We start from the raw sequence: 26,539 nt of genomic DNA on the forward strand, positions 1-26,539 counted from the left end.
ATTGTTTTAGACAAAATTCTGAAGGGTATTCTAGTATGGAAATAAGTATAGGACCCTTCTATCTAATTCAATTATAGTTGTATAAACTAATCTGTTGCACTGTAATTAGTTAATTTTGGTTGATTATTAAACTCTTTGAAGCACATGTTGAGGTCTGTGTTGTCCTCCCTAGAGAATACATAATTATTGACGCATTGCTGCAAGATTAATTATGGACAAGGAGTTGTATCAGTATCTGTATGTTTGATGTTGAAATAAGATCATTAACAGGAAGGCTAGCTTCAGCTGTTCATTCTCCTATTTCGTTGTGACGCACACTATGAGCTATGTGTCTGTTGTAACTCTGCTAGTGTCATTGAATAACACTATATTGAAATAAATTTTTCTAACCTCTACGTTTATTTGTAGATTATATCTCACCTCAGACATTCTTACATTGCTGGCTATCATAATCTGCTTTTTCTTTTGCGCGAAATCTCATAGACGACCATTCATAGTGACTGGGGATCCACACACGTCATGAAAATTGATTGCAACATAAATAGTTTATATGTCAATATACCATGTGCTGGGGTCTAAGAAGTTGCTTTCATGGAATTTACACACATTTTGTAGATTGTTGTATATTGATGGATAAATTTAGTGCCTTAACATACCAAGATACACTAGTCCCCTAGCTCTAAGTCATCATTTGACTAGAATCTACATGTATGTCAGTAGTACACTGGAGCCTGTCTAAATCACATACCCGGTACCAATGGAACTGTGAAAGAAGGGCTTGATAATGTACTCAGTTTTTACCAAGTTTATGATTGAACTATCTTTTACTTTACATTTGCAACATCGTAAACATTTTCATTTTCATTCCCCTCATCTGTCTTGTAGACTACTTTTGATGGGACCATGTTTGTTGACGTTAAGGAAAAATATCAAGGATGAATAACACAAATCTGAGACAAGATAACTTCAATAAATGTCATGTTCAGTAATTGTTCATTAATTTAAAATTCTGAAATTTAGAGAACAATTTTTCCCCCCTGTTAAATTCAAATATTGAACAAAATATGCTGAGGGTTGAACATCATTTTCATTGAGAAATAAAGGTTTGGAAATAAGTTCTTACTGTGACCTATAATCACACATGCGTGTATGGATAGCTTGTCATTTTTATTGTGTATTCAATGTGTGATCGTCGGTGTGTGGCTGTCTCCTAGATTCTTCTGTTTATTACTGCACGTATTACCGGGTACTGTGTTCACTGCACAGACATGCATGGCTCCTTCCACAAGTAGGTAATGATGTATTGTTTATCAAGATTAATGGAGCAAGTTATTAAAAGTCTCTAGATATGCCCCATTCATTAGCGTAATAGATGAATTCACATGATTACAGAGATAGATATAAATTACTGTCTTCCCGTAGTCACAGTTTGAATTCTAAAACATGCTCTTGAAAAGTTCATTTTAGCGTTGTTTGATTTCTGTCTATACTGATTCTACACAGACTATGTTGACTCTTGTATTCAGATCCCTTCTAGAAGAAAACGCTCAGGCTTGAAATTAGATCTTGATTCTCATTTGTTATATGAATATTTTAACATAATTTTGTCTTGTTCTAGTTTTATTACAGGCACATTTTTACATGTATATTTTGACTAGCATTACCTGATGGCTTGAAATATTCAAGTACTGTAAAGGGGGTAATTATTCACTGGGTTTTAATTTAGCTTATTTCGCTGACTGGAAAAATGCGCTAAATTAAAACACAGTGAATATGTAAAATTTAGCATAGAACACATTATCTAAATGATAAAACCGTGAATTTAAAACCCACTGAATATGCCTGAAATGGTAAATCAGTGAAATTTAAACCCAGTGAAAATTAGTCATTTTACAGTAGTTTGAACTTTCATGTACTGTAAAATACTTTATTTTAGCTAGAATTAATTTTTGCTGAAAAGACTTTTGGGGTGTTTTATATGGAATTTATTAGTGCGTCCGACCTGTATCTTAGACATGCCTGGACCAATCACAATCAAACTTCACACATACATCATACATAATAGTATACATATGCACATCAATTTGTTTCACCATCTGATTCAAGATGGCCAAATGGCGGCCATTTTTGTGTCTGCCATTTTTTATTATCAAACAGTTTCATGAATATTAGTGTTTCTATAATATTAAACACGGTGAAAAAAAATGTTTTACAGTGTACCATCACTGTTATTTTAACAATGCCACCGTCAGGATTGTTTAAACCAAGTGTTTGTTTATGATGTTATTAGCCCCTTAGTTCTGCCCATGATTGCATTCCTTCTGAGCCATAACATGCATGAACTGATTTCATTCAAACGTAGTACACATGTGATGTAAGTTGGTACATACATGTATGTTCTCTTGGATTATCTGCAAACCTTCTGAGATTTTGGCTGTAATCTATGCATATTAATAGTCTAATACATTTTTATCTTGTGTGTAATTGTTTTTCAGTTATCTTTTGAACTACTCCCCCTCAGATTATATTGAAATTTGCAACATACATGTACTATTTGATATGGTGTAATCCGCTGACATGATTATTTTTGTGTGTGAAAATATGTGCATAGGAAATCACCCGATTTGCATAATAATTTTTAATTTGCATTACATTTTTATCAGTTCCACTGATCTCAAGAACCATGTATTTCAATGAAACTTGAATAAATGTCTTAGATAATCTGCAGACCTGAATCTGCTTTTAATCTTTATTCTTTTTGAGCTTTTAGGATTTGTTGATTTGAATTGGCATTTGAAAATACTCGTAAATGATTTTTAAAAATGATTAGTTGTTAATTTGTAAAGATCTGCTGCAATTTAGATTTGTTGGCAGTTATCTACTGATATTAAAAAAAAAGATTGACAGTGTGAATTGATTTGCAGGAAATTGGCTTTGAATTATGACTTGCTTTCCACTGATAATGAAATTCATTAGTGATACAGAGGATACAATTTCCTACACGCATCTCAGCATGCTTTTAAAGCTAATTAAATATTGATCCGATAGTTGATATCTGAGGTCGTCATCATGTATGTTATAAATGCTAATATATGGATTTGAAAATTAATATATTTACTGAGCGAATGTTTTCTAGCTATTGCGTAGTATACTGTGTTTTTTCTTTTTTGTATCATCATCTCAAATCTGTATTGTCTTGTATGTATTTGTTAAATTTATTTATTTTTATTTTATTTTATTCATTTATTTTAATATAGGTGCTTCAGTATTGTGTCACGACACTGCATTATTACCACAGCTTGTGCTTTACACAGGTGTGTGTGCAACTGACACATGCTGCTCAAGTCGTGATATGTTTTGGCCATACCAAAAATCAAATTTTCATTTACTATGTGAATAATTAACTTCTCATTAACTTGGTCACACTCTTCGTACATGCAATGGTTAAGCGCTATTTTGAATTAATCTTGTACTCTAGACGATCTCAATCATTAGTACTAGTGGCTCAGTTTCTAATACACATAGCATAATATTTGTATTATTCGTATCTATTAATATAGAATTATACTGTGTTTATTGTGTACAGGTAGCATAGCATATGTGCTTTATGTAAATGTGCTGTCAACACAGTCAACAAATATGTAAAAAATTAACAGGTAGTGGTAGTCGTGACATGCGATGTTTACCAGTATTATGGGTTTGTACAACACATGTCAAAATACATTGTTTCTTCACAAGAACATTGAACACACACTATATGATGACCTCCACTCTTTACTCACATAAGATCAAGACACGTGTATTTTGTTTGGATGTATTGAACATGCAGTTATTTTTTTAATGCAGCAAATGTTATTAATTTTAGTTTTAAAATTAGGTGCTCTCCAGCTCTCATTTGTAATTTGTACACATGTTTCCCTACTACAATACATTCTGATTGATTATTTAGGTTGAGTATTAAATGAATGGATTTTTTTTCTAGAAATCTACTTTGTTGACCATTAATCTCTCTGATTGCCTTATTAACATGAACACATGCAACATGCTACCAGTTTTTACATCATACTGTCGTTGTATTTGTGAGCGATCAAACCCTGGCACTCACTATGCATTATTGGACAATTGGGAAAATATCTATCAGTCTCAGAACCGAATCAGAATTTTCTTGGTAGTCAGAAAGAACATGTTACTGTTGAACAGCATAGTAGGGTTGTGTAGTAGGAATACACACAAAGGGTGTCATAGTGACTTTCATTGGAGTCCTAGGATGTCAGTCACTTCAACTGAGGTTCTAAAGCATTTTAACATATTACTAATAAAATACATTCAGGCAAATTGCTGTGTATAATTTTGATAGATTATAGTTTTGAAAGCAAGCTGAGCCAGCTTAAACTTGAACTGTACCTGTTGCCAGCTTAGACCTTAGCCATGGTACAGTAATTAGCATGTTCGCCTCTCTCCAGGGGGATTGTGGGTTTGGTTCCCAGATGCGATTGATTACAGTACAACAGTACTGTCTGCTCTGCTTTTCAAACAAGTGGTATTCACTTTTCAAACAAATTTGTTACAATGTCTACTGGACCTGTTAGTGTAACACAGTGTATATTTTGTTCATATACTAAACCCAAAATGGAGGCTTAAGGCACATATCGTAGTGATTTAAATATATTCACATTGTGGTCTGACTTTTTATATCAAAATAAATCATAACATACATGTTCCACTTCATTGTGCACACCCAATTGGTTCAAGATACACAGAATATGTATAGCATTTCTTACTACAATTGCTCTATTAGTAAAACATGTGCTTATAAATGTAAATGACAAAAGCTGATGTACATATATCGTTGATCAAAATAAGTGGTACTCTAATGATACAGCATTTATTAATAATGATAACTTACATTGTCTACTGAAACCATACAAGTATTAGATATTTTGCTCAAGGAAGATAATGATTCAAAATTTAAACCAAGGTGGATATTGCAATTATTGCTTTAACCTTTTCATCACCAGTTACTCGTTTCATCACAAAATAGTCCTTTTTAATAGTCTCCGCTTTCCTTGGGAAGATTGAGACAAAAATAGCCAAATTTTTTGAGTAAAAACTGGAAATTGACTGAAATTTTGTCTGTTGGCTCCAAAAATTAGGGTTTCTCTCCAGAAATATTGAAGAATATGAGAAAAAAAAAACGGCAGAAAAATTCTGGTGGTAAAAAAGTTAAATGTGCTCTATTAGAGACTCAAATAGTGCAAATACCATGTATGTATGTTGCTGTTATTGATAATGTAGAGCAGTAATTTCATCTATTGATTACTGTGTATGTTACATGATATGCATGTACGCTTACTTGTATGTTTACTTGTACTCATATGACGTGGTTACAATGTATAAACGAGGCAGCCTCTCTTGAATAGCTTCTTTAGCACATTACCATTCTCTGTGTAAACTAATATAACGGCCGTAAAAATGAAACCATTAATTACGGAAATGAACCCTTTGAGTTAGTTGTTGCTATTAAAGTGCCTTTAACAAGAAACTGATTGATTGATGGTGGAATGACTTTGCTTTAGTCTGGAATAGCCTGCAGGGTAAAAATCACTACCTAGGTGTGGGAAAACATATTTGTAAATTGTTTCCATTAGTTTAGTTAATGGAATTTAGGGTATTAATAATAATGTACATGTATAACCATTATCATATATATACAGGCTTATTAAGTCTTTTTGTAATAAATAGCCAGTATGTATGAATAACTGTCTTCTCATAATTGTAATTTATTTATAAATTTATTGCAACAATGTGGTTGTATGACGTGCTTTAGCATTTGTTTATAATTCATGGCCCTTATATGCGGGTCGATTTTTAGAACATTCAGTCATCTTGTCTTGATTTACCTTATTTCACTGTAAATTTTCATTTATGGTTCATTGTGTTTATTTCATGGATATAGGTCAATTTGGGGGTTAAACATTAGTCACTTCGTGTGGTTACTGTAAAATACTTTATTTCCACTTGGAATTTATTTTCGCTATTTTCACTGAAGGGCTGATTCAGTGAAAATAAAATCCAGCAAATATACCTTTTTAGTCCCCGTTCGGATGCAGTCCGAAAACGGGGACTTATGTTTTGACCTCTGTGCGTGCGTCTGTGCGTGCGTCCGGACCTGTATCTTAGAAATGCCTGGACCAATCACAATCAATCTTCACACATACATCATACATGATAGTATACATATGCACGTCAATTTGTTTCACGATCTGATTCAAGATGGCCGAATGGCGGCCATTTTTGTGCTAAAAATCATCAAAAACAAGCATTTCTCAGCTGTTAACAGATGGATTTTGTTCAAACTTGGTATATACATTAGGCATTATGGGACCTTGATGCAAATAATTTTGTTTTTTAGATAAGATTCAAAATGGCCGACTGGCGGCCATTTTGTTTTAATGAATGTGGTTCTCGTGCCATATCTCTGACTTGCTTTCACTGATTATGTTCAAATTTTAAATATTTATTATACATCATATCATAGATAGACAGATATATTGGTTTGACGATCCTATTCAAAATGGCCAAATGGTGGCCATTTTTGTGCTAAAAAATCATCAAATATCAAGCATTTATGGATGGATTTCGTTCAAACTTGGTACATATGTTAGACATTACAGGTTCCTGATGCACATCATTTATTTTTCAGATCGGATTCAAAATGGCTGTCTGGCGGCCATATTGTTTTAATGATTGGGCTTCTAGAGCCATATCTCTTAAATGCTTTGACTTGTCATATTTAAATTTTATATATTCGTTATACATCATGTTATATATATACATGTATTCAAAATGGCTGATTTTGAATGCTGTTCCAGAGCAATATCTCTCAATATGGACAAGTACTTTTTTGACGATCAGATACAAATGTCAATCATTTTAATGCTAAAAAATCATATTCCTGACATGGTTATATTCCAGCTATATTACTATAAACAAAACTATATATCTTAAATTTGATAACTAACAGGGACTGTGCCATGCATGGCTTGTTTTTTATATTTCACATTCAACTCATCAAAAATCAGTGAAAATAAATTCCATACAAAACACCAAAAAAGCTTTTTCAGTGAAAATTGATTCTAGCAAAAATAAAGTATTTTACAGTAGTTAGTAAAAACTTGATACTTTATACCTGAGAAGTCATTAAACATAGGGAAGCCGCTGTGAAGTATCAATTGTTTTGTTGTATCCGTGTCATTCGCTCTGTTACTGTTTTTTCACGGACATGGTCATAGATATGAATGTGTATGAATGGGTAGCTAGTTTTATTAACTTGTTCACAGCAACAGGTCATTTCTATATTTTACCCTTCCCAACTACATGTACAAACTGTCCGTCTGGGATAGGTGGGCAGTCCACAATTTCTCCCTCTGATTTATACATTTGCAGTCATTTTGACTGACTGGAGTCTATGGTGGGTAATTGAACGTAGTGAATAAATACATATTCTAATTTCTATGTGTTCATTATTTTGTCTATTTCTATTTTAGGTGCAAATTGTTTCTCTTGATGAAGAAACGTCAGATTTTGTTGCCAGGAACACATTTGATCATCCATACCCAACTACAAAGATCATGTGGATTCCAGACAGTGTAAGTTGATTTCAACTTTAGTTCTCGTTGTCAATCATAAATGTTGCATGCAAATATGACTTGTTACAATCCTTGTATAAACAGTCGTGATAAAATTGCAGCTTTGAATATTGTTATCAGTGTGTAGTGGTAATGAGAATTTTAAAGTGAGTTCTAACTGAAATTTCCATGTGAAAATTAGTCTGAAAATACTGAGATTATTCACTCATGAGGCAACTCGTATGTAACTGACTAAAAATAAATTTGTTGAAGAAATCATTGTCAAATTATTCTGGGATTATCTTTTCTAACAACTATCACATGGATCAAGCTTTATGTTGGTCTATGCGTGGCAGCCATGATTGTTTTTCTAAAACATCGTCTGAGGGCGCTGGCCATCTATGACCATTGCCAATTTATCTTTTGACCTCGTAGGTCACTGGTTTCACAACCCGAAAAGGCTGATGCTTGGCTGATCTTTTTAGCAATGATTGTGACATACTAAAATTGGGTAGAAAATTACAAATCTTAGCAATGCACACATTTGCCATCTTGTTCTGAAATCACAGTGGCCAGCTAGTGGGTTTAAAAAAATGGACCACAATAGCCCATTCTACTATTCCAAATTCAGATCAAGGTGAATTTACATGCTGCTGCTGTTATGTCTAGACTCCGAAATTACCTGCAGGGGGGGCTCAGCTGGGAGACAGATACGAGCGATTCACTGTTTGTAACAACTCTTGGTTTAACCGCGTCAGACACTCGCTGTTTGATAGCTTGCTAAAGTACTCCCTGGAGAGCAAGTAGCAATCTCATCGTCAATTTACTCAAATCTGACGAGGGAACGGATCAACATCTTCTTATTGCTCTAATGCCTTCACTTGGTAGAGAGATAATTAAAAACTTTGTACATATAATGAGACTTGTGTTGTAATGAATTATGTAATGCCTTGCTGTTTCTCAGTAAAAAGTCACTATGATTAAATGCCTTATTGTAAAGATATATAAAAGAAAACATTTTATTGTTTTGTCTAGGTTTGCTAACACTATGATTTATCATTTTTATACCTTATGTGATTCAATTTCTAGAATTAAAATGATATGTGATATTGGTTCATTAGGTTCAAGGCACTAATTAAAAGTTACCCCCTCACACGTTTCTACTATAATGTAAAATAATGGATTTTTACTTCATGTTTGACCATATGGATTACAATGACTAGTGTTTTAATTTCCATGTGTTAGATGAAGAACAGGGAAGTGCAAACCATTGCAAGGAGGGTTCTACATAGAAAGTGGGAGAGGTGAAGAGGGTGGTGCCAAAAAATGTAGTCTGTTTCTGCTACCCCCCAAAAAATTAAATGTACCATTAATAATAATGAGCTTCTGGATCCACGTTAGTTTGTTCCATGATTTGATTCAAATTTCTTTCTATTCACGAACATTCATTGTCATGTGTCCAGGAAGTTGCACCTGATGTTACAAAATCATGTATATTTCCTGACTGGGAAAGTCTTCCATATCAGTATGTCCTCTGTGGTAATCCACTCTTATCCAAGTTTGCCTTTAATAATCTAATTAAATTGCAAATCATTTCAGTTATGATTTTGACAGCTGTAAAACCCAAGGGAAATTACTGGTAATCCCAGTTCACCAGTTCATACTTACTTGTGTAATTCCCACAATAAAACTGTTTATATTATGTTATTGTTTGTATACCTAGGCCTTATACCTATATATGTATGAGTTGTTCTGTTTGAAAAAGTGAAAATGGTTTTTTTTTGGGTATTTATATAAAATCTCCTACAGTGCATGCATAAAATTATGAACCCCTCCTAATACCTGTCTAGTAAATATGTTCCTATTTGTTTCTAAGGCATGTCATGACCATTTTTGTTAAAAGTTCATCAAACAGGTTTTGTGATCTAATACAATTTGACTGCTGTCCATAATCGTTTGTCCGACAAAACTGTGTTGATTCCAATAAAATATGGTACAAATATATTTTCGTCTGAGATCTCAATGACTTTATATGGTTTCAGAATTATACAATGTTTATATGCCAGGGTCATTTACAGTGACTTCTGTTCTACTTAAATAAGCCTATATATTAATTTATTTTCAAACATTGTACATGTATGTCTTATATATTGTTGAGCAGGATGTTGCAAAGTACAAAGCATGCCGCTCTCATCCCCACAAGCTATATTAATTTCCAATATGAAATCAACCACGACAAAATTATTAGAAATTTGTTGGTCTAATCTTCTATATGTCATTTGTTTTTTATTTTTCATTGTGAATTCTGCTTTATTTAAAAAAAAAAAGAAATTTAAAGATCTAGTTAATTTCACAAACATATTTTGACAAGAGAAATGTTTGTAAAAAAAATATTGTACACTCTTTGTTTATTTATTTTGGTTTTAGCCAAATCTTAGTTACAGGTATGTCATTTGTGTAACCACAGTTTATGTATCTGAGTTTTAGTGAGCCTTCATAGCCATTTTCACATTAAACCTTCTATATAGAAGTGTAAACTCTCAGTAGCGTATCATTTGAAAATTCAGTTCATGCTGATTGCTGATGGCATAATGTTTTCATAAGATCTTGGAATCCTGGTAAATGCTATGTTTCTAGCCTTGCTGTATGTGTTGACAATAATTTGTAATCTAACCTCTCTATTTGACAAATTTCTTTTTACCATTTTTGCTGTAAATAATAGCGCCTGGGTGCTACGTAAACTAATTACCATCAATGACCCTTCGATGCCTTCCAATCACCGAATAAATTACGTAGTTAAAGCTTGGTAACATATCAGTTTATACTCGTTGGTCTGGGCAACAGTCAAAGTCACCATCCTTGCTCTTATACAAGACCCATATTTCACGTATGTTTGGCACGACAACCACCGTCCTTTGACTATATACTTTGTTTTCTTTGTGTTCCATAGAAAGGGGTGTTTCCAGATCTTGTGTCAACCAGTGGAGATTACTTGAGAGTGTGGAGAGTCGGAGACACTGAAACCAGATTGGAATGTCTTCTAAATAATGTAGGTAAACTTTCTTATTCTACATCACAATCCCTCAATACATGGTTACGAAATGATGGATTTCTATTGTCCAGATGCACGTCTCATTGTTTATCTTTTTAAGCTGAACTTACCACATTCCAGAAGTATCTGAGTTGCATACGTGTAGCATGTGCAGATACATTTTGTTATGGTTTCTTAACATTAGCTCATGGATCCTTTCTGTGATTTAGAAATATAACCAGGAAATTTTGATGAGGACTAACTGTAAAACTGTTTTAGAACAGGACCACTATGAGTGTATAGCTATAATGACGTGCGTGAATTCAATGCGTTAAAACAAGCTAAATATTGTGAAACACTATAACACTGCATCACTCAATTTAAAGCAACTTGAACATTTTCAAAATGTATGTAGAAATGGAATATTCGGTTTGTACAGTATTCAGTGATCGAAAAAGGCGATAAATACGAGCAATGTACATGTATATTTAACCCTTTGCCACCAAATGGGGTCATAAATGGCCATGTGTCTACAATGCAACAAAAAATGACTGGGTCTACACTCTGCAAGAGCCCAATGCGGCTGAACATTGCCGCCCACTATGTACCATCCATTCGACCCAAAACTGCAGCTAGTAACAACATTTCAAAAATGTATTGTTTTATTTACAATGTTTAGTGGGATAAGTTTACTATTAATTTTTTGTACTAAATTTACTATTAACCAAAATTGCTGTATATTTTCATTTTTTTTTGAGTGAGAAAATAATAGGAAACTTTAAATAGAAATTTCCATAAGTAAATAAACAAAAGTGCATTTATTAATGCTGTTTAAATACTAAGTCCTAGCATAACATTCAATAATAATTAATTTATAATAAATTATACTAGCAATAACATATATGCTTGAAGCTTCTTTAACTTGTATACATTTTTTTTCATCAGTATGAATTTAGAGACAAGCTTACGTTTGTTCAGCTCAGTACGACACATGTATACATCCAATGTGTCAAAATCATTGCACATTTCACATAGAATTCACTCAAAAACAATTATTAGATGCCCTGATTGTCAATACAAGAATTGTGTCATTGAAACGCAACAATTTGAACATTCAGGAGTGTTTTAAGGCAAGAAAATGATTTGATTTCAGGCTCCAATCGACCAGTGCAGATCAAAAGTTTATGAATATGCAAAATTCAAGATTCAAACAGGATGTTGCCATGGTTATTCCCACCCCTCTATACATATTCATGTTCCCCAAAAACGAATGTAGGACCAAATATAGCGCATGACCTCTGTTCAGTTTTGAATAAATTATCTACTAGATTGTGAAATTTAGAATGTTTGAGGTTCACAATATCTATAGGGGCGTAACTTGATTATTATTAACTTTTATGTTTAGTAATTTTACTGACATTTGCTTTTGACAAAATTAAAGGTCACCATGTTTGGTGAAACAGACGTCTGACGTCAATGCAAACATGTACAAACGCAAGGGCGTTTGAGACACCTGTGGTCTTTGATAAAAGGCATTTTTTATCATTTATCTATGTCACAGTGTAATGCCTGCTTATTGCAATTGAGAGAGCCATCCAGAGAACTCGCACTGGACAGGGCGTTCTTTCACTGCTAGAATGGGGGTAGACAAGACAATAGTACTGGAAATGAAATACACATACAGCAAAATATTGAGCTCCTGGCTTTAATACCTCTCGAATAATTACAAGAAACAAAGCTCAGAAAAATACAATGGATAAATTCACTAAAATGGGGGATTGCTTGGGGAAGTGTGCATTGGTGATAACTCACAGTTCCAGGATGTAGAAATGGACGACAGAATGATGATTGAAGCCTGTATCACTTGTCTCACAATATCACAGTAGCTACACACAGTACACAGTAGAAATGATGGACCCCAACTGTCCTTAGTCAGTCCAATATAGGCATAAATGGCCCAGATTCAGGGACACCACCTGGGTTTCCACATGAGCCAATCAGAATGTAATCTTGCTAGCACGTGTGTTATGTAGGCAATTCAGTTCAGTTATTCAAATAACAGCACACCTGGTAGATTCCAATTGTCCTTCCAAAGTTGTAAACACCTTTCGTTATGTTATCGGTAATCAATTGAAACGGACAAGATAAAAAAAAAAGCGAGAAATGGTTTTTACATTTAGTTATAATATCTTTAAAAATGTCTGCTATAGTTGACTGTTTTGTTTACTCGTCTTGTTTCATGCTATCGGTATTATAGTCTAAAAAAACAAATTCAATCTTGATGTCAGTTTACACACACTGTATTACTACAGATTTACCGGTACATCAGTTATAGTAGACATTTTCGCAATTGACTGATTGCAATTTGATAATGTCTAGACACACTTTATATGATTTGGTACTTGCACAAAAAAACTGAACCGTGCCATTTATTGAAAAAAATGCCAGTTTGTCCAAATTGGTTGACATTATTATTGCAGTTATGGAAGATTGTACGCTGATTTGATTAAAAACTTTGTTTTGCTTCGCGGTGGTGCACAGTATGACGCAGTAACGGTCTTGCTTCCTCAAATGTGAGATGTAGCGTAATTGCTTCGTCTAATATGCCTGTAAGCAATTTGTGTTGTTACATGACTAGACTGAATATACACGTAGTTTACAACATAAGTGAAATGGATATACATTGTACGTCATACATTATTGGCTTTGATTATTTCATATTATTATACATGTACGGTATTGAGATACAATCATGGGAAATTGTATTAAATTGTTGACCCCAGCCAAGGTCAGTTTATAGTTTTTGTCAACTTCTATAAAGCCTTGCACCTCAACCAACAAAATGGTATGTAAACTGTTGACATTCATAATATTATGCTGAATAAAAACATTTTTTTTTCAAACAGACTGAATTGGAAGATCTCCTTCACTAAACAATGCCAACTATCCTATCATATTGGGAATGTTTGTAACTTCCCACCAGTGGTTCAATTAATCATGCACTTGTACTGATCCCGTTATCTATATTATCTATTATCTATTTTTTTGACAATTGAAAATTGACAGACCAGTTATTCAGCATGGTGGAAGATTACTTGTTTAGAGCAAACATGGATTGCAAATTATTTAATTGTTTCGTATCGGCCTCTAATTTAATTAAATGTAGATTTCATTTTTGTACATTGCATTTATTGATTGCACTTTATCTAACTATTTTTCATTCATTCTTGCATCTAAATTGTGAGCTGGTATTCCTTTGCCAATTATGCACACATTAAGGTATGCAGTGTATGAATAATCCCTCTATAAAATACGTCTCTGCCGTGATTGCTGATGCGATGAAATTCACTGTATTAGCGCCAGAGTAACCACTCCTAAACCACAATAATCCCAATTATAATTGGATAGACAATAAGTTTATATCAGGTTTATATTTTGTCTAAGCAAATGTATCAATAATTGCAAGTTTTTGTTACATATTGTGCAAACCATAATTAGAATTTGTGTTTTGTATGATGTCCAACTAACAGTCGGTTGCAGTGCTCAGGTCAACACAATAGTGCGGTTACTGGAATATATATATATATATATGGATGTAGTAGAGGTTTTTCAAAAGTTAAATACTTAATTGAATGCTTACTGTATTCATGACTGGATTGGTTACATTGTTTTGTCAAAAATCATCCTGAATAGGTACATCACATATTTTGGCAAGTAAAATCTCGAAACTCAAACTTGATAAATAAATATTTTTAAATATTGTGGATTTTGATCAATTTCATCATTTTTATATCAAAATGCAAAACCACAGATGGCATCCACTCTTACCCTCGAAAATACCTTTATATAATTTTGTATGGATGCCTGTACATGTACCTAACAACAAATGCTATCTAAATATAAATGCAAATGTATTTTTTTTTGTAAATTTTGACAAACAATGTCCAGACACATTTGACAAAAATTTTATTTCATCATTTTCTCTAAAATACAAATTTGGAATCCAACAAGATATATTTCTGTAGAAATTATGCATAAAGTTACAAATTATTTTTGCTATTTTTAAACACCAATTGTGAGATTAAAATGCTATAATCAAAGAATGCATCTATCATTACTATGATACAAAATGTACAATTCCACATGGATGCCTGATTCTAACTAAAATAACACATAAAGATTAAAAAAAGCACATTCCCAGTGTTTCGCCAGCCAACTATAATGCATACAGTCTAATGTCTGGGTCATAATAATTCAATTTAATTATAGGACCTATCCATTTTTTTCACAAACCAATAAATTAAACGCTTAGTGAATATTTTTCTTTCTTGAAGGAAGGTGCAATGTACATGGTCTCTTGATATTGCACAATTTTTACGAGTCAGGTCACTTTTTAAGATGGCGATGTAAACACTGTTGCTGTCTTCACAGAAATTCCATTCTTTCTAAGTATTTGTGCCAATCAAGTTCAAACTTTGCATATGCACGAGACATTATATGCGCACATGCATTTGTTTCATATTCCAATTCATGATGGCTGAATGGCAGCCATTTTAATGCCACCAATCACCATTCAGAATTAATATCAGTCGTATGTTGACAGATTTGGTTTAAACTTGGTACATTCTTTGAATACAAAACCTTGATGCACACTATTTTATTTATTCAGATCAAGTTCAAAATGGTAGGCTGTTTTAAAGAGTACAGTTTTGGATCTGTATATCTGACATGCAAGGACCAATCAAGTTTAAACTTCACACATACATCATTGTAGAGGATACGTTTACCATTTGTCTGACTATATATTGAGGTTATATTGATAAAAAGGAAAGAAAATTAACTATGACCGTATGAGGGCACTGTATCACAGCATCCCAGCCCAGTGCACACTGTTCCATGTACTGATTGTTAAATTGATGGTTTATTCAGCAGCAGTTCTTTTTATAGTCACATAGTGACCCATTGTTAGGTTTATTGACTTTCAATTTCTTCTTCTTTTTTTTTTTTTCTGCAGAACAAAAATTCAGATTTCTGTGCGCCGCTGACATCGTTTGACTGGAATGAGGTGGATCCCAATTTACTAGGAACCTCAAGCATTGACACAACATGTACAATATGGGGTCTAGAAACGGGACAAGTATTAGGAAGAGTGAATCTTGTATCGGGACATGTCAAAACACAACTCATTGCACATGATAAGGAGGTTAGTAGAGAGAATAGTGCAATGTGATCTATATGGTAATATATGGTCTTCATATTTGATATATGATTTTTAACTGACCAGGGAATATTTTGTTGTGATTCTTCATGATTTGGTCATTCTAATTTCGGCCCTGAATAGGAATATTCATAATGATCTTGCGCTTCAATTAAAACATAAACAATCTTGTGAATTGACCTTCATTGAGTGCCATTAGTATCTGGACGTACCCGGATGTGCCTGGACAAGTCAGATCTCGTACACACATCATGCATCTTGGCATACATACTCGCGTCCACTATCTGATTTAAGATTTGGAAATTTTTGTGCATTTCCAAATCTTGGTCATTTAACCCTTATGCCATTCTGGAGCCGGTCTGGAGTTCTGGACAGATTTTGCTCAAACTTGGTATATGCATTTAAGATTATATGATGCATATCACTTAGTTTGCATAAATAGGGAACTCAAAAATAGTGGCGTTGAGCACCCTTGGATGTGGGGTTATCAGCACTGGTATGCCCATTACATAACACCAGTGTATACAAAACATGACTCGCCACAGGGTGTGTGAGGGAATCAGTGTCTAAAGTACATTTTGTGTCATGCGATCAACTGTATTCATCTTAATTTTCACTCACTTCAGTTTCTTATATGGATAGAGCTATGTATATAGATCTGCTGTTCTGTCCCTAACTTGTTTATATAAAAATAGATATTAGTATGACCTTTGACATGTCTGTCTTTGTCTACAGGTTTATGATATAGCGTTTAGTAGGGCAGGAGGTGGGCGTGACATGTTTGCATCGGTCGGAGCAGATGGCTCTGTTCGAATGTTTGATTTACGCCATTTAGAACATTCCACTATTATTTATGAAGATCCACAACATCATCCACTGCTAAGACTTGCATGGAATAAACAAGACCCTAACTACCTAGCGACAATGGCCATGGATGGGTTTGAGGTAAGTGAATCAGCCATCGGTGATGATACTAAACACCATCATTTATTTTGTGATATTAAATATACCGCTATGTCTGCTTTTATCATCCTTGTACAGTATCCAAACGCCTTCTCATAAATTGAGCACAAACTGTTCTCACAGATGATGAAATCTAAGTTTAAAAATTTAAAACAGGAATTACAATATATTAGCCTTGAACCAAACGATAACACTACAATTTATTCACATCTTTACATATTCATCGACATTAAGATGTACTGAAACAGTGTAAACCAAACGATAACACTACAATTTATTCACATCTTTACGTATTCATCGACATTAAGATGTACTGAAACAGTGTAAACCAAACGATAACACTACAATTTATTCACATCTTTACGTATTCATCGACATTAAGATGTACTGAAACAGTGTAAACCAAACGATAACACTACAATTTATTCACATCTTTACGTATTCATCGACATTAAGATGTACTGAAACAGTGTAAACCAAACGATAACACTACAATTTATTCACATCTTTACGTATTCATCGACATTAAGATGTACTGAAACAGTGTAAACCAAACGATAACACTACAATTTATTCACATCTTTACGTATTCATCGACATTAAGATGTACTGAAACAGTGTAAACCAAACGATAACACTACAATTTATTCACATCTTTACGTATTCATCGACATTAAGATGTACTGAAACAGTGTAAACCAAACGATAACACTACAATTTATTCACATCTTTACGTATTCATCGACATTAAGATGTACTGAAACAGTGTAAACCAAACGATAACACTACAATTTATTCACATCTTTACGTATTCATCGACATTAAGATGTACTGAAACAGTGTAAACCAAACGATAACCCTACAATTTATTCACATCTTTACGTATTCATCGACATTAAGATGTACTGAAACAGTGTAAACCAAACGATAACACTACAATTTATTCACATCTTTACGTATTCATCGACATTAAGATGTACTGAAACAGTGTAAACCAAACGATAACCCTACAATTTATTCACATCTTTACGTATTCATCGACATTAAGATGTACTGAAACAGTGTAAACCAAACGATAACCCTACAATTTATTCACATCTTTACGTATTCATCGACATTAAGATGTACTGAAACAGTGTAAACCAAACGATAACACTACAATTTATTCACATCTTTACGTATTCATCGACATTAAGATGTACTGAAACAGTGTAAACCAAACGATAACCCTACAATTTATTCACATCTTTACGTATTCATCGACATTAAGATGTACTGAAACAGTGTAAACCAAACGATAACACTACAATTTATTCACATCTTTACGTATTCATCGACATTAAGATGTACTGAAACAGTGTAAACCAAACGATAACACTACAATTTATTCACATCTTTACGTATTCATCGACATTAAGATGTACTGAAACAGTGTAAACCAAACGATAACACTACAATTTATTCACATCTTTACGTATTCATCGACATTAAGATGTACTGAAACAGTGTAAACCAAACGATAACACTACAATTTATTCACATCTTTACGTATTCATCGACATTAAGATGTACTGAAACAGTGTAAACCAAACGATAACACTACAATTTATTCACATCTTTACGTATTCATCGACATTAAGATGTACTGAAACAGTGTAAACCAAACGATAACACTACAATTTATTCACATCTTTACGTATTCATCGACATTAAGATGTACTGAAACAGTGTAAACCAAACGATAACACTACAATTTATTCACATCTTTACGTATTCATCGACATTAAGATGTACTGAAACAGTGTAAACCAAACGATAACACTACAATTTATTCACATCTTTACGTATTCATCGACATTAAGATGTACTGAAACAGTGTAAACCAAACGATAACACTACAATTTATTCACATCTTTACGTATTCATCGACATTAAGATGTACTGAAACAGTGTAAACCAAACGATAACACTACAATTTATTCACATCTTTACGTATTCATCGACATTAAGATGTACTGAAACAGTGTAAACCAAACGATAACCCTACAATTTATTCACATCTTTACGTATTCATCGACATTAAGATGTACTGAAACAGTGTAAACCAAACGATAACACTACAATTTATTCACATCTTTACGTATTCATCGACATTAAGATGTACTGAAACAGTGTAAACCAAACGATAACACTACAATTTATTCACATCTTTACGTATTCATCGACATTAAGATGTACTGAAACAGTGTAAACCAAACGATAACACTACAATTTATTCACATCTTTACGTATTCATCGACATTAAGATGTACTGAAACAGTGTAAACCAAACGATAACACTACAATTTATTCACATCTTTACGTATTCATCGACATTAAGATGTACTGAAACAGTGTAAACCAAACGATAACACTACAATTTATTCACATCTTTACATATTCATCGACATTAAGATGTACTGAAACAGTGTAAACCAAACGATAACACTACAATTTATTCACATCTTTACGTATTCATCGACATTAAGATGTACTGAAACAGTGTAAACCAAACGATAACACTACAATTTATTCACATCTTTACGTATTCATCGACATTAAGATGTACTGAAACAGTGTAAACCAAACGATAACACTACAATTTATTCACATCTTTACGTATTCATCGACATTAAGATGTACTGAAACAGTGTAAACCAAACGATAACACTACAATTTATTCACATCTTTACGTATTCATCGACATTAAGATGTACTGAAACAGTGTAAACCAAACGATAACACTACAATTTATTCACATCTTTACGTATTCATCGACATTAAGATGTACTGAAACAGTGTAAACCAAACGATAACACTACAATTTATTCACATCTTTACGTATTCATCGACATTAAGATGTACTGAAACAGTGTAAACCAAACGATAACACTACAATTTATTCACATCTTTACGTATTCATCGACATTAAGATGTACTGAAACAGTGTAAACCAAACGATAACCCTACAATTTATTCACATCTTTACGTATTCATCGACATTAAGATGTACTGAAACAGTGTAAACCAAACGATAACACTACAATTTATTCACATCTTTACGTATTCATCGACATTAAGATGTACTGAAACAGTGTAAACCAAACGATAACACTACAATTTATTCACATCTTTACGTATTCATCGACATTAAGATGTACTGAAACAGTGTAAACCAAACGATAACACTACAATTTATTCACATCTTTACGTATTCATCGACATTAAGATGTACTGAAACAGTGTAAACCAAACGATAACCCTACAATTTATTCACATCTTTACGTATTCATCGACATTAAGATGTACTGAAACAGTGTAAACCAAACGATAACACTACAATTTATTCACATCTTTACGTATTCATCGACATTAAGATGTACTGAAACAGTGTAAACCAAACGATAACACTACAATTTATTCACATCTTTACGTATTCATCGACATTAAGATGTACTGAAACAGTGTAAACCAAACGATAACACTACAATTTATTCACATCTTTACATATTCATCGACATTAAGATGTACTGAAACAGTGTAAACCAAACGATAACACTACAATTTATTCACATCTTTACATATTCATCGACATTAAGATGTACTGAAACAGTGTAAACCAAACGATAACACTACAATTTATTCACATCTTTACATATTCATCGACATTAAGATGTACTGAAACAGTGTAAACCAAACGATAACACTACAATTTATTCACATCTTTACATATTCATCGACATTAAGATGTACTGAAACAGTGTAAACCAAACGATAACACTACAATTTATTCACATCTTTACATATTCATCGACATTAAGATGTACTGAAACAGTGTAAACCAAACGATAACACTACAATTTATTCACATCTTTACATATTCATCGACATTAAGATGTACTGAAACAGTGTAAACCAAACGATAACACTACAATTTATTCACATCTTTACATATTCATCGACATTAAGATGTACTGAAACAGTGTAAACCAAACGATAACACTACAATTTATTCACATCTTTACATATTCATCGACATTAATATGTACTGAAACAGTGTAAACCAAACGATAACACTACAATTTATTCACATCTTTACGTATTCATCGACATTAAGATGTACTGAAACAGTGTAAACCAAACGATAACACTACAATTTATTCACATCTTTACGTATTCATCGACATTAAGATGTACTGAAACAGTGTAAACCAAACGATAACACTACAATTTATTCACATCTTTACATATTCATCGACATTAAGATGTACTGAAACAGTGTAAACCAAACGATAACACTACAATTTATTCACATCTTTACATATTCATCGACATTAAGATGTACTGAAACAGTGTAAACCAAACGATAACACTACAATTTATTCACATCTTTACATATTCATCGACATTAAGATGTACTGAAACAGTGTAAACCAAACGATAACACTACAATTTATTCACATCTTTACGTATTCATCGACATTAAGATGTACTGAAACAGTGTAAACCAAACGATAACACTACAATTTATTCACATCTTTACGTATTCATCGACATTAAGATGTACTGAAACAGTGTAAACCAAACGATAACACTACAATTTATTCACATCTTTACGTATTCATCGACATTAAGATGTACTGAAACAGTGTAAACCAAACGATAACACTACAATTTATTCACATCTTTACATATTCATCGACATTAAGATGTACTGAAACAGTGTAAACCAAACGATAACACTACAATTTATTCACATCTTTACGTATTCATCGACATTAAGATGTACTGAAACAGTGTAAACCAAACGATAACACTACAATTTATTCACATCTTTACGTATTCATCGACATTAAGATGTACTGAAACAGTGTAAACCAAACGATAACACTACAATTTATTCACATCTTTACGTATTCATCGACATTAAGATGTACTGAAACAGTGTAAACCAAACGATAACACTACAATTTATTCACATCTTTACGTATTCATCGACATTAAGATGTACTGAAACAGTGTAAACCAAACGATAACACTACAATTTATTCACATCTTTACGTATTCATCGACATTAAGATGTACTGAAACAGTGTAAACCAAACGATATCACTACAATTTATTCACATCTTTACGTATTCATCGACATTAAGATGTACTGAAACAGTGTAAACCAAACGATAACACTACAATTTATTCACATCTTTACGTATTCATCGACATTAAGATGTACTGAAACAGTGTAAACCAAACGATAACACTACAATTTATTCACATCTTTACGTATTCATCGACATTAAGATGTACTGAAACAGTGTAAACCAAACGATAACACTACAATTTATTCACATCTTTACATATTCATCGACATTAAGATGTACTGAAACAGTGTAAACCAAACGATAACACTACAATTTATTCACATCTTTACGTATTCATCGACATTAAGATGTACTGAAACAGTGTAAACCAAACGATAACACTACAATTTATTCACATCTTTACGTATTCATCGACATTAAGATGTACTGAAACAGTGTAAACCAAACGATAACACTACAATTTATTCACATCTTTACGTATTCATCGACATTAAGATGTACTGAAACAGTGTAAACCAAACGATAACACTACAATTTATTCACATCTTTACATATTCATCGACATTAAGATGTACTGAAACAGTGTAAACCAAACGATAACCCTACAATTTATTCACATCTTTACGTATTCATCGACATTAAGATGTACTGAAACAGTGTAAACCAAACGATAACACTACAATTTATTCACATCTTTACATATTCATCGACATTAAGATGTACTGAAACAGTGTAAACCAAACGATAACCCTACAATTTATTCACATCTTTACATATTCATCGACATTAAGATGTACTGAAACAGTGTAAACCAAACGATAACACTACAATTTATTCACATCTTTACATATTCATCGACATTAAGATGTACTGAAACAGTGTAAACCAAACGATAACCCTACAATTTATTCACATCTTTACATATTCATCGACATTAAGATGTACTGAAACAGTGTAAACCAAACGATAACACTACAATTTATTCACATCTTTACGTATTCATCGACATTAAGATGTACTGAAACAGTGTAAACCAAACGATAACACTACAATTTATTCACATCTTTACATATTCATCGACATTAAGATGTACTGAAACAGTGTAAACCAAACGATAACACTACAATTTATTCACATCTTTACGTATTCATCGACATTAAGATGTACTGAAACAGTGTAAACCAAACGATAACACTACAATTTATTCACATCTTTACGTATTCATCGACATTAAGATGTACTGAAACAGTGTAAACCAAACGATAACACTACAATTTATTCACATCTTTACGTATTCATCGACATTAAGATGTACTGAAACAGTGTAAACCAAACGATAACACTACAATTTATTCACATCTTTACATATTCATCGACATTAAGATGTACTGAAACAGTGTAAACCAAACGATAACCCTACAATTTATTCACATCTTTACGTATTCATCGACATTAAGATGTACTGAAACAGTGTAAACCAAACGATAACACTACAATTTATTCACATCTTTACATATTCATCGACATTAAGATGTACTGAAACAGTGTAAACCAAACGATAACCCTACAATTTATTCACATCTTTACGTATTCATCGACATTAAGATGTACTGAAACAGTGTAAACCAAACGATAACACTACAATTTATTCACATCTTTACGTATTCATCGACATTAAGATGTACTGAAACAGTGTAAACCAAACGATAACACTACAATTTATTCACATCTTTACGTATTCATCGACATTAAGATGTACTGAAACAGTGTAAACCAAACGATAACACTACAATTTATTCACATCTTTACGTATTCATCGACATTAAGATGTACTGAAACAGTGTAAACCAAACGATAACACTACAATTTATTCACATCTTTACGTATTCATCGACATTAAGATGTACTGAAACAGTGTAAACCAAACGATAACACTACAATTTATTCACATCTTTACGTATTCATCGACATTAAGATGTACTGAAACAGTGTAAACCAAACGATAACACTACAATTTATTCACATCTTTACGTATTCATCGACATTAAGATGTACTGAAACAGTGTAAACCAAACGATAACACTACAATTTATTCACATCTTTACGTATTCATCGACATTAAGATGTACTGAAACAGTGTAAACCAAACGATAACACTACAATTTATTCACATCTTTACGTATTCATCGACATTAAGATGTACTGAAACAGTGTAAACCAAACGATAACACTACAATTTATTCACATCTTTACGTATTCATCGACATTAAGATGTACTGAAACAGTGTAAACCAAACGATAACACTACAATTTATTCACATCTTTACGTATTCATCGACATTAAGATGTACTGAAACAGTGTAAACCAAACGATAACACTACAATTTATTCACATCTTTACGTATTCATCGACATTAAGATGTACTGAAACAGTGTAAACCAAACGATAACACTACAATTTATTCACATCTTTACGTATTCATCGACATTAAGATGTACTGAAACAGTGTAAACCAAACGATAACACTACAATTTATTCACATCTTTACGTATTCATCGACATTAAGATGTACTGAAACAGTGTAAACCAAACGATAACACTACAATTTATTCACATCTTTACGTATTCATCGACATTAAGATGTACTGAAACAGTGTAAACCAAACGATAACACTACAATTTATTCACATCTTTACGTATTCATCGACATTAAGATGTACTGAAACAGTGTAAACCAAACGATAACACTACAATTTATTCACATCTTTACATATTCATCGACATTAAGATGTACTGAAACAGTGTAAACCAAACGATAACACTACAATTTATTCACATCTTTACGTATTCATCGACATTAAGATGTACTGAAACAGTGTAAACCAAACGATAACACTACAATTTATTCACATCTTTACGTATTCATCGACATTAAGATGTACTGAAACAGTGTAAACCAAACGATAACACTACAATTTATTCACATCTTTACGTATTCATCGACATTAAGATGTACTGAAACAGTGTAAACCAAACGATAACACTACAATTTATTCACATCTTTACGTATTCATCGACATTAAGATGTACTGAAACAGTGTAAACCAAACGATAACACTACAATTTATTCACATCTTTACATATTCATCGAAATTAAGATGTACTGAAACAGTGTAAACCAAACCCTGAGAATGAAGGGCATTATTTTCTCTTCAAACTATTCTTCATTCTTCATTGCCCCCCCCCCCCTCCCATATTGGGGGAAGGAGGTATCTTTTATCTTTGAATCCTCTGCACTACAACATACATGCCTGTGTAAACTAGAAAGGTGTCTAGAACACTTATCAGATGTATGTATTTATTTTGACTTACAGGTTATTATCCTTGATGTGCGGGTACCTTGCACACCAGTAGCAAGACTTAACAATCACAGAGCATGTGTTAACGGCATTGCATGGGCACCGCATTCATCGTGTCACATTTGTACAGCAGGTGAGGCCAACTCTTCTCATTATCAAATTATGAAAACCACTTTAAGTTCAAGAGAGAATTTACGTTCATTAATTCGCAGGGATAACATAAAATGTTTGTAGCAGTTCATTTTGTATGTCTCGAAGGCTGCAAGTCATGCTAAGTTTTGAAAAAATTCTTAAATTTATTAAATGCAGTCATACATTATGTTAGAGAATTTTTACAGATGCATTACAACTTGAAAGTTTTCGCACGACTACAGCGTCTTCCAATGATTCTGAATCATTTGCATAAAAGACGAGCGGATATGATCATTATTTTTTAGTTTTCAGTGTTTCTAATTGGTGTTCAGTAAATAATGAACAATTTTTGAACCGATTTAACAGATATGTCAATTTCTATACAACTAATTTGTAATTCCTCATTGCATGCTTACCTGTTAACATATACTGTCATCTTGGATACAGTGGGAAATTTATCTACTTTTCATTTAACTTTCAGCTGATGACCACCAAGCATTGATATGGGACATTCAACAAATGCCACGTGCCATAGAAGACCCAATTCTAGCGTACACCGCTGAAGGAGAAATCAATCAAATACAGTGGTCATCAACGCAACCAGACTGGATCGCCATTTGTTACAATAATTGCCTTGAAATTCTCAGAGTATAAACAAAAATAGACAAAGAAAATATATTGTTCTCAAGGACCGCCTCTGATTCTTCCTTTTAATATACAATTTCTTCCGTGGTTAGACAAGTTTAACATGCGTAACTCACCATGTTGGGTGTATCGTTTGCATTAGCTGTTAACAGGACCTCCCTGTGTGCAATGGTACAAGAACATTAGCTAATCATGTCTGCATTTCTTTCCTCCAAATTTCTGTATTCCAGGAGCCTCCAACTGTAAATATTTTTTTAAATGCAGAAATAAATTATTTTAACTGCCACCTCGATGGAAAAAAATAATACTTGTAATGATTCCCACATGTTTCAGCATTAAAGCTCCATGTGTAGTTGAGTTTCCTTTTTATTTAAATTACAGAAATGCGTAGTGGATTTTTACGGAAATTGACATACTATGT

General features: G+C 32.9%; 1 protein-coding gene across 1 annotated transcript in view; it reads left to right on the plus strand.

Moving 5' to 3' along the window:
- The window catches only part of LOC100376849 (DDB1- and CUL4-associated factor 7), a 40,618-nt gene extending 14,125 nt beyond the window's left edge, over positions 1 to 26,493 (plus strand). Inside the window, exons 2-7 of the mRNA XM_002742356.3 lie at positions 7,548 to 7,649; positions 10,579 to 10,677; positions 15,674 to 15,862; positions 16,613 to 16,822; positions 25,357 to 25,474; positions 25,955 to 26,493. Of these exons, the coding sequence (XP_002742402.1) occupies positions 7,548 to 7,649; positions 10,579 to 10,677; positions 15,674 to 15,862; positions 16,613 to 16,822; positions 25,357 to 25,474; positions 25,955 to 26,127 (891 nt within the window). The 3' untranslated portion in view covers positions 26,128 to 26,493. The remainder of the gene's footprint in view (positions 1 to 7,547; positions 7,650 to 10,578; positions 10,678 to 15,673; positions 15,863 to 16,612; positions 16,823 to 25,356; positions 25,475 to 25,954) is intronic.
- The last annotated feature ends 46 nt before the right edge of the window (positions 26,494 to 26,539 follow it).

This window comes from Saccoglossus kowalevskii, chromosome 7 (assembly GCF_978046115.1).
Source record: "Saccoglossus kowalevskii chromosome 7, keSacKowa6.1, whole genome shotgun sequence".
Classification (NCBI taxonomy): domain Eukaryota; kingdom Metazoa; phylum Hemichordata; class Enteropneusta; family Harrimaniidae; genus Saccoglossus; species Saccoglossus kowalevskii.